Below are 10,428 nucleotides of genomic sequence, written 5' to 3' on the forward strand. Positions count from 1 at the left end.
AGTTCAAGGGCTAATAGTCATTCTTATTTTTTCTCACCTTCTGTATACTTAGTTACAGAGGTTTTTACTGTCTCTTGGAGAAGAGAGAATTATTTTGCAATTAGGTAAGTGTATGCTGTCTTTGATTTTTAGATAATTTTTTTCCATACTTCAGATCTATACAGATTTTGATGAAATTCGTCAAGAAATAGAAAACGAAACAGAGAGGATTTCGGGAAATAATAAGGTAAATGTTGCACTGTCCATCTTTGTCTTGCTCTACATTCTCTTGCTGCTTAAACCTTTCTTAAACAGTTCTGGCAGCTAGAAGTGAAAAGCACTGAACTATTCTAATGAATGCCATAATGCTGCTTGCTATCTTGAGTTTTTTTTCACTTTGTTCGTGAGATAAGTGACTTCAGCTAAAAGAAAATGAAGAGAATTACTCTCTCTTTACTTCAAAGCTTCTGTAATAATAGTGCACAACACAAACTTTGAGTTAAACTTGCTTCCATTTTTCCACATACATGGCTTTATGTGTAATTATAAAATTGAGTATTCTGTTCTTTCATACCTATATAACTACTAAAATATAAAAGCTTTTATGTATTACGTTGAGGGGGAAGACAGGGCTGCTTCCAAAGGCAAAGGAATCAGTTGACAGATGCGGCTTGCTTTTTTTCCTCACCAAGTAGGTGTAAGGTATATGATAGAAGAAAGTTTTTCTAGTATGAAACTACAGCTTTTGGCTTTCTAAAGGGTGCATTTAAATAATCCAGTAGCGTGATTAATTTTTGTCATTATTATATTTCTAGGGTATCAGTCCTGAACCTATTCATCTTAAGATTTTTTCATCTAATGTTGTAAATCTGACTCTTGTGGATTTACCAGGAATGACAAAGGTAAGGTGTGGAATGCTTCTCTTCCGACTCACTGTGAACAGTGTGTTTTGAAACAAGGAGTATATGTTCACTCTTTGGCATTATTCTGTATTGTTAGATAAACAGCTTTCCTCACGTTAAGTAGTTGGCTATATAAATTTGAGATGTCACCATCTTGTGGTGTGAGATTTGGGTTTCTCGTGCTCTTCACTGTTGTAAGAGGTAGATTTGGTTAAGTTCTTCCTCTTTCTATATACAATCAAGAGATTGGAAGCATTGTGCGGGCTACATGTTCTTTTTAATATAAGAGGTAGCACTCGAAGTTTCAAAGTTGTACCTGCAGATAAATGGGTAGCTGACAAGTTTGAAAATGTTTTCTCTATTGCTTCTCCAGAAGTTGCTATGCATATTTTGTGTAAGAAGTGGTGTAAAGTGAGGATACAGTAGAAGAACTGTTCAGGTCCTGTTTGTTCAGGTCTTATACTGAATAATTTTCTGTGGCGTGAAGGTGACAAGGTGACTTCTCTCCTTGCTTAGGCACACATACACACCCCACTCTGCCAGTTGTGCAGGTGGTTCTTGGATACCAAGTCTTCTTGACAACAGTAACAAATAATTTGAATTTATTCTTATTTCTATGAGTGTTTTTGACTTTTATACCTTTCAAGATCTTCCTTTTCTTTACTGTTTGTTTGTGAAGGGGGAAGGAAAGGGCTGGAAAACTTTACCTTATACTGTGGTGTAGGGTATGAACTTCGAATGAGTGGTCTCATACTGGCATAAATATACAATTTTTAACAGTTCTGTGTTGTTTTTTTTTCTCTAGGTGCCTGTTGGTGATCAGCCTAAGGACATTGAACTTCAGATAAGAGAGCTAATCCTTCAGTTCATCAGCAACCCAAACTCCATTATTCTGGCAGTCACAGCTGCTAACACAGACATGGCCACTTCAGAAGCACTTAAAATTGCACGGGAGGTGGATCCAGATGGTAAGCAGCAAGAAAAACTGGATCTTGTAATTCAACTTCTTTTTTAAAATTAAATCCTAAAATAAAACTGAAGTCATTTGGGCAAAAAGTAGTAAGAAAAACAAATGTCACTGCATTTCCTAGAAAATAAAATTATTATATTTGCTTAAAGACTTCCTGCTGCAGTCCATTAATATCTAATAGATTTCTGGCTTATGAACAGGCCAGATAAATATGTTAATATTTGTAGGAGCCACTGCTGCTTCCAGAGTAGAAAAATGGCGTTAACAGAGTGTTGGGGCTTTTGACATTTTTAGTAGTTTACAGTGGTCCGTTAGGATGGCTTCACACTTTATTGTACAATGTTGTTTCTTTTAGTTGAGAAAATATCCCATCCTGCAGCTAGTAATTGACTGTCTAGCTGTTAATTTAGTGACTTTTAGTAAAAGTAAAATTAATATAAATATATACTGTCAATATCCATTGTGGTGCCCTGCATTTTTGTGACAGAACTGATTTGCTTTAATCTAGACCGATTCTAGTTGTATAGTTAGGCTTTGAAACAGATCTGAAGCTACTGGGTACCTGCTTCTTGTGTGCAGAAAGTGCTCTCAGTACCATTGACTAATAAATGGCACTGCGTGATTTGAAAGAATATGGAAAAGTATACTCTGAATATAGTTATACTGAAATTAGACTAAAATTCGGTGTTGGTATGCTTTACCCTCAATGTTTTCTTCCCATAGACCATATCATTTCGTGCTTGTTTTCAAACTTTGAGTCTGCTTTGGCCTGTCTGCATAAGCCTTTATGGGTTCCACAGCCATGTAACCTCGAGGGAGAACCTGTTCTCTGGGCAGTCTTCTCAGTCAGATTGTCCTGGTTCAAAGCAGCAGACTCTTTCCTTTTAATTTACCTCTGTAAAAATTATCAGCTGTGATTTTTTGCATCACTTCCCAAAATTCTAAATCTTAAAGGTGGAGTGGCAGCTCATGTTGCAGGTTCTGATTTTTCTGAGATACTAGTTTATTTTTAGACTTGAAAAATGTGTTATAATTTAAAGAAAAAGTTCTTGGCACTTTGTTTTCAGACCCAAGAGCCTGAAAAAATATTAAGGTCCTAGACAAATCCTGTGCATGTTAGTCTGCCTGTTTAGATGTGCAATATTTACCTATTTAATGAATTTAGGTCACTTGTTTCTCCACAGTGTCCAATATGAAGCTTAGTTTTAATTTGGAAAACATTGTCACATATTCAATAAAAGTATGTTTCATTAGCAAAATTAAATCCTGTAATGCTTCTTCAGTACATGGATTTCAAGGTATTCAGTCTCTTGGGGCTTTCAGCTATGTATTTGATGCACTACGCTGAGAGTGGGCCTGTTGCCTCCTCTAGCAGCTTCTCCAGTAGCTAGTGGTATTTCAAATATAGTTCCAGACAGATTGCCATTACCTCTGGTCCTATGTATATGCTAGAAATATGTTCAGTCCACTCGCACTTGGGATCCTCTACCTGCCTTACTTAAGTCTTCTCCACAAGTGCTTAGTAACGCCTCTAACCTTGTGTAGTTTGCAAAAATGTTTGTTGTAATCAGTAATGACGATAATTTCAAATTGTATGGTTCATAAACCTTTTTCTTTAACCAGACCTGTGTGGGGAGGAGTACCTGCTAAATACTTTATTTTGCTCCTGTTAATGCGGGGCTCCAGACAGACTAACATCACATGTTCTTACGCTCGTTTTTGCTGGTTTACAGTATTGAACTTCATGCAGCTGTCTGAGGAACTTTTTGAATCATAATTTTTAGCTACCCAAGATAAAACATCCCTGTGAGTGAGTTTTCCTTTTGGTAGGTCGAAGAACCCTCGCTGTTATCACAAAGCTGGATCTCATGGATGCTGGTACTGATGCTATGGATGTGCTTATGGGAAGAGTGATTCCAGTAAAACTTGGCATCATTGGAGTAGTAAACAGGTCTGTCTGGGCACATTGATGCTATTCTTAAAACTGTGTTAACACAAAGGGATGCTTTTGGCTTTTTTAACCATGAATATGATTTTAAGAATAAGGTGACTTCATGTTGAAATAGACTTCTGAATAAGAAGGCGAGAAGCTTGTTGCTCAGTTTTCAAAAGCCTGTCTCTTCTTCCACTCAACCAAATGCTAATTTAGAAAGGAGTAGGAGCACTTCTAAAAGAACTGTAGTGTCACTTCTTGCTGCTGTTGTTTTTCACCTTGAGGGATGCTTCTGGTCAGCTGTGATCTTGTATGTATTAGTGCTAAATTAGTGCTAACTGCATATGACTATAGCACTGTTCTTTTTACTTTTTACATTAGCTAGGTAAAATCTCATGCAGTTTTGATAGAGGCGTTACTTAGTCTGTGTACAGCTGCTGCCTATGCTGATTTGTTGACTATGCTGCATGCAACAACAAATAAAACCTTTTGTTGTCTAAGGAAGATGAGTTATGTGTGTAAAGCAAAACCCAACTGTTAGATCTCCTGTCCAGAAAAAGAGAAGTGTAAGCTATTTTTACTGTGCATCTATTAACTAGTGTGTAACTCTGCCTTTTGACTTCAGGAGTCAGTTGGATATTAACAATAAGAAGAGTGTAGCTGATTCCATTCGTGATGAGTATGGTTTTCTTCAAAAGAAGTATCCTTCCCTAGCCAATCGAAATGGAACCAAGTATCTTGCTAGAACACTGAACAGGTATTACATATTATGTAAAATAAAACAAATGTGTGCTTTTAAAGATACTTTAATATATAAATTGGTGTGTTAGAAATGTGTAAACATTTATTTTTACCTTTTTCTTTTGGTGCTGTACGGTGATGCATTAAGGAAAGCTCTATTTGGTTCCAAATTCAATTACTGAATTTACTGTAGTTTTCCTCAGTAAATGTTTTCCTTTGGTGATTGTTTTCAGTCTCTTCTCTGTTTCAAGGGAGATGATAAAGCTGAAACTTTTCCTCCCTTCTAAGGAAGGACTGTTTTCTACTTTCAGACTACTGATGCATCATATCAGGGATTGCTTGCCAGAACTGAAAACCAGAATCAATGTTTTAGCTGCTCAGTACCAGTCTCTACTAAACAGCTATGGGGAACCTGTTGAGGACAAAAGTGCCACTTTATTGCAGCTTATTACCAAATTTGCCACAGAATATTGTAACACTATTGAAGGAACAGCAAAATACATAGAGACTTCAGAGCTGTAAGTACCAAATGGTTTTTTAGAATATTGACTGAGCATTTAGATCGACCCAGTGGTTCTTGATGGCTTTCATTGTCAGTACTACTACACTTAGAGCGTAACACACTCAAAAATGTTCGAATCGAAGTAACTGTAAAAAATGTTTGCAATGAGAGCTTTTTTCTTGTTTGCTCCTTCAGTTGTTGTTTTCTTCTTTCAGATGCGGTGGAGCCAGAATCTGTTATATTTTTCATGAGACCTTTGGAAGAACTTTAGAATCTGTTGACCCTCTGGGTGGCCTTAACACAATTGATATTCTGACTGCCATTAGAAATGCTACTGTGAGCGTTCTTCTGTATTTCTAAGTGTTGTTACTATATAATGGATTCAAAGATAAAGTTCAACAAATTTGTGTTAATGATTAATGATTTCAGATGAATGAGTTAATATGAAGAGGCTGAATCTTGCTTTTTTGGTTTCTTAAGGGAAAAAATACAATATCCAATTTTGCAGCCACTATCCGATATGAAATTAGTTTAAAGTGAATGCTTACATCTCATTACTGTTATTTACAGGCAAAATTAAGCTCAGGCCCAGCTTTGGCAACCTTATGCTGATACTATTATATATTACAGAAAGAGTGCCTCTGCATTTATTTTGCATTCAGCACTTATCAGTCTGAGATGTATGGACTAGGACATGTTTGGTATTTTCGTTCTGCATAACGGACATAACTCTTCAATGGTTCAGTGTTTACATGACAGATTGGGTTTCTTGTGAATATGGGAATTGTTGTTGCTAAGAATTAACAGAGTAAGTTCACTTCTAAATTTTGCAGTATACAGAATGTTCAGTCATTAGAGCTTGACTTTGGATGTCAAACATGTAAGTATGCTTTCACAGTGTATTCATAAATGAAATTATCCCAAACACTGTAAATCAGTGACACTGATTTATGACTGTATTTAACAGAAAACCTTAGCTACCTTGCAGTAAGTGACATTAGGAGGTAGAAATCTTCAAGATTCTGTAAGGATGTTGGTTAATCCTTATTTAACACAGAATGTGTCTTAAAGGTAATAACTTCTTAATTTCTTTAGCCTATAAAGCCTTTATACTTAAATATTCTTGTAACATGTTTTACTCTTCAGATCTGTTTCAAGTGTTCTTTTGGATGTGAACACTTTGACCTGATTTATTCTGGGCTTCATCAGATACTACCTTTTAGAAATGCCTGTTGTTTAAATACACAATGTAGCAGCTTTTTCTGTTTCTTTTGAACTAGGGTCCCCGCCCTGCCTTGTTTGTTCCTGAAGTTTCATTTGAATTGCTGGTAAAAAGGCAAATCAAACGTTTAGAAGAGCCCAGCTTGCGCTGTGTGGAACTGGTTCACGAAGAAATGCAGAGGATTATCCAGCATTGTAGTAATTACAGTACACAGGTAAAAATGTGTGTTTTAGAACTATGTTTGTAAATCACTGGGCTTTTTTTCCTCCCACCCACTTCCCTGAAAAATTCTGGAACTCTCATCAGTAAATTTTTTTTCTCCTTTTTAGGAATTACTGAGGTTTCCTAAATTGCATGATGCCATAGTTGAAGTAGTAACCTGTCTTCTGCGTAGAAGACTTCCTGTCACAAATGAAATGGTAATTTTCCACCTACTATAATTTTGCTGGGAAAAGTACGTGTCTTCTGGAGTCTTCAATGATGCTTCTGTTTGCTATGCAATGTCAGGAACGCAAATTATTAAAGGAATCTTAACTCATATTTGTTAAGTAGCTAGCTATTTAATATCTGCACTGTTTGAAACTTGTACTATATTAGAAGATAGACACATGAAAAAGAAAGGAGTAGAGGGAACCCTCTTCAGTGTATTGTTCCCTATGTTTCAATTTCCCAAGAAGATTACTAAAACTTGGATGTAACATTTAGTCTTTTTGATACAGGTATATTTCCTTTCCCTGATACAGAAGCTGTGCATTTACTGTAGGGTAGGGATGCAATGATGAAAATTAAATCATAGTCCTTATTCTGTGTGTTTCAGAGGTAAAATCAACACAAAATGTTAATTTTTCTTGTAATGCGCTTTGGCTAATGAGAACCTTTGGGCTGCTTATTGGGGAGGAAGCAAAGTGTTCACTTACTGACTCTGCATGTGTCTACAAATGTTTGATGTAAAAAGCAAAATTGTTCTGTATGCTCACTGTCCTCCACAGCGAGCTATCTCTTACTGGTTAAAATGTTGTATGTGGCTTGTGACTGAAGGTTGATTATATAGCTCATTTCATGACTGTATAGCTTCACTCATTAAATCACTGAGTTTTGTTTATTTATTGCTGGAGAGGGGTTAGCTTGATGAAGCTAATAAGTTAAACTGATGTAACATCTGAAACAGCTGAAGGTCTGAATGTACTGCAATGAATGAATGAATGACCTTCCTGCCTTCTGAATCAGAACTTTTATGTCTTTGGGGCACTAAGAACAGTCGTTTCCTATGGACAGTTAGACTATGCTTTCTAGCATTGTAGGTCATTGCTCTTCAGTAGCATTAGATTACTCACTGAAGTTTTGAACTGTGAATGACATTGCATTGCAGGTTCATAATCTAGTGGCCATTGAGTTAGCTTATATCAATACCAAACATCCAGACTTTGCTGATGCCTGTGGTTTAATGAATAACAACATAGAGGTAAGAAAATACATTATCTTAAAAGTCTTCTGACTCCTTTAAGTGAGATCCTAAATAATTGGTAAAAGAACAAAGGCTTACATTTCTTTCATTGAAGTACGATTCTACATTTTGAAGTATAAAAATGTGATATATTACAAATATGGTGTATACTCTTGTGATATATTAATTTGTTAGATTTGTATTGCATATTACATTGAGGAACAGTGGTTGATATTACACTGAAAACAATTCTGCCTGTATTTCTTTCTGGAAAAGAAGATGGGTACCTAATCAAGTATTGGCCATCAAATGAAATTTTTGGAAGAGAAACTTTAAATAGATAGTTGTGAAATACTCTTTAATGTTGAAGTAACTGCATTTTGTCTCTGACAGAATGTATCATTAGCTACAATGTACCTCTCATACATGAAAGGATAATACAAGTATTGTTTCCTCTATTCAGGTTCTAATTTCTGCTTCCTTTCAGCATTGTTCTTGTATCTCTGAGTTACCACACTTCAGTCTCCCTAAGACAATTTTCTCCATCAGTCTCCCATAAACCTTTAACAATTTCAATAGCCTTTCTGTTTTTCCAGCCTAGCTTTGATTGGTAATACTTGTTTGCTGTTGTTCTATAACTGATCTGCTCAGTTCTGTCTTGCAGTCTGATTTTGTTGCAGTGCTTCATCCATCTGGCTAAGAGCTCACTAATATACTTGTGTTCCCCTGCTTATCCAACACATTCTTTCATAGTAGTGTTCCTTTTTTTAAATGCTTATGTTATAATTTCTTCTCTTCAGTCCTAACCTTTTACTTTATTTTATACATAAATTTTGTATTGACTAGCTATGCAGTTGAATTTGCCTTGTTAGAATGCTCTTGAATCTAGTTCAGAAACAATGTCTCTGCAAACCACCGTGAGTACAAAAATTAGGACTTTGTGAAGGTGAACATATGAGATTATTGTTTTATCATGTGTTACTTAAACTAGTTCTTTCCAAACATTTTCCTGAACAGGACATTGAAATTGTTGAAGAAACAAAGCACGTAAAACATCTTATCCTTATTAAGTGGACAACCAATTTTTAATTTCAAGAAAAATCTGATCTTTGTTTATCCTGATTGCTTCTAATTCTGTTTTGCTACAAAGTGAATGCTGCTGCTTCCTCCTTCTGGGCTAATCATAGTTAACCCTGATGGCCACAGAATCAAATCCATTTAGATTGCTTTGAGGATTTAAAGCTCAATGAGGGCTGTAGGATATCTACGCTGAGCCAAACTGTGTAGCTTTCATCTTGTTTTTTAAAGGCTCTAGTTCTGATTATGGAGCGTGCTGCAAAAGTTTTTATATTGAGAATTTACTTTTGACCAGGTAATCGGAGTAGTTCTGTCCAAATAATTGAGGTTTTCATATGATCGTAGTATGACTGCATGACACTGGATGAGATGAAATTACTAGTGTTTGTCTCTAAAATGTAAGTCATCTGTAAAATATGAATCTTGCATATGTGTTGATACAGAGTAATACATAATTGAGATCTTGCTGGGTTGTTTTTAAAGGAACAAAGGCGTAACAGGTTAGCCCGGGAATTGCCTTCTGCTGTGCCACGAGACAAGGTAAAGTAAATGTTTATTTTTATTTATTTATTAATTTAAAGTTTAATGCATTCTGCTTTAATCCAATCTAAGTATTGGAAGCTTTGATATGCTGCCCTAGTAACAGTCTCGGGAGCTTCAGGTATTGACTTTTTTCCTTCAATTTCATAAGACAGAAGTAGAATGTTACTCTCTTCTTCCAAAGATGCAATTTTTGACAGGTTTTAAATCTGGGATTTCTGAAGACTTGCCTATGAATTTAAATGAATGTTACACTTATTACTGAGTTGTCATCTGAGGTAAGGCTTAAAATGCCTGCAGATGTAAAAGATGGAGTCAGAACTTGCATGCTTGATTTTATAGCTGAGACATACTGATTTCAAAAGATAAACAAGTGATTTAAAATATTCAGTGTGCCAACACAGTGACTTGGTTGTTTGGGGGGGTTTTAAGTCACTCTTAAAACTGCAATTTATTGCAGTCTTGCTTTCTTTGAGAGAAGATGGCGGAGGTAAAGTTTTTGGTTGATCATCATAATCTACTCATGCATTCTGTCTCTGGAGCTTGCTTAGTTTTATCAGGTTTTGGGATTAGTTCAATGACAAGTAAGTATATGGGTGGAAGAACCAAGTGTCGTGGAAAACATTGCCTGGCTGGAGAAATTAATGGTCTGACATTCAGATGGAATTTTAGACCGTTATGTATTTAATATTATGGGAAGTATTTAGAATCCAAATATACAGAATATAGTTTAAGCTCATCACAGGTTCTAACAGGAGTTACTACAGCTGATAGAAATCAGTTCATTAAGTTCGTTAGCTTAAAAAGTGAGACAAAGTCCCAGAATGATCTAGTATTACTGCCTTTAATCAGTAGCAGCCAGCTCAGCTGATGGATGAATAAGGAATTTAAGGTAGCTATCTAGAGATTGATTTCAGTGCTGTTGATCCTTCTTTTTATTGATTGTATTTATATCATTGGTGTAGGAGCTGAAATGAAATTGAAGGCCAGATAAGTCAGAGTCTCTTAACTGTCTTGGAGATGCTTTTTTCTTTTTTTCTTTTTTTTTTTCTTTTTTTTTTCTTTTTTTTTTTTTTTTTTTTTTTTTTTTTTTTTTTTTTGTTTGTTTAAAAAATAAA

At 35.6% G+C, this 10,428-nt stretch overlaps 1 protein-coding gene across 1 annotated transcript in view; it reads left to right on the forward strand.

Annotated features, from left to right (window-relative positions):
- Positions 1-10,428, forward strand: part of DNM1L (dynamin 1-like) — a gene marked incomplete at its 3' end in the record, with an annotated part of 32,912 nt that overhangs the window by 19,204 nt on the left and 3,280 nt on the right. Inside the window, exons 4-14 of the mRNA XM_010076979.1 lie at positions 155-226; positions 795-881; positions 1,687-1,849; positions 3,682-3,802; positions 4,410-4,541; positions 4,837-5,043; positions 5,243-5,363; positions 6,308-6,463; positions 6,579-6,668; positions 7,619-7,711; positions 9,254-9,310. Coding sequence (XP_010075281.1) covers positions 155-226; positions 795-881; positions 1,687-1,849; positions 3,682-3,802; positions 4,410-4,541; positions 4,837-5,043; positions 5,243-5,363; positions 6,308-6,463; positions 6,579-6,668; positions 7,619-7,711; positions 9,254-9,310 — 1,299 coding nt within the window. The remainder of the gene's footprint in view (positions 1-154; positions 227-794; positions 882-1,686; positions 1,850-3,681; positions 3,803-4,409; positions 4,542-4,836; positions 5,044-5,242; positions 5,364-6,307; positions 6,464-6,578; positions 6,669-7,618; positions 7,712-9,253; positions 9,311-10,428) is intronic.

The sequence above is a fragment of the Pterocles gutturalis genome, unplaced genomic scaffold (genome assembly GCF_000699245.1).
Source record: "Pterocles gutturalis isolate BGI_N339 unplaced genomic scaffold, ASM69924v1 scaffold45591, whole genome shotgun sequence".
Classification (NCBI taxonomy): domain Eukaryota; kingdom Metazoa; phylum Chordata; class Aves; order Pterocliformes; family Pteroclidae; genus Pterocles; species Pterocles gutturalis.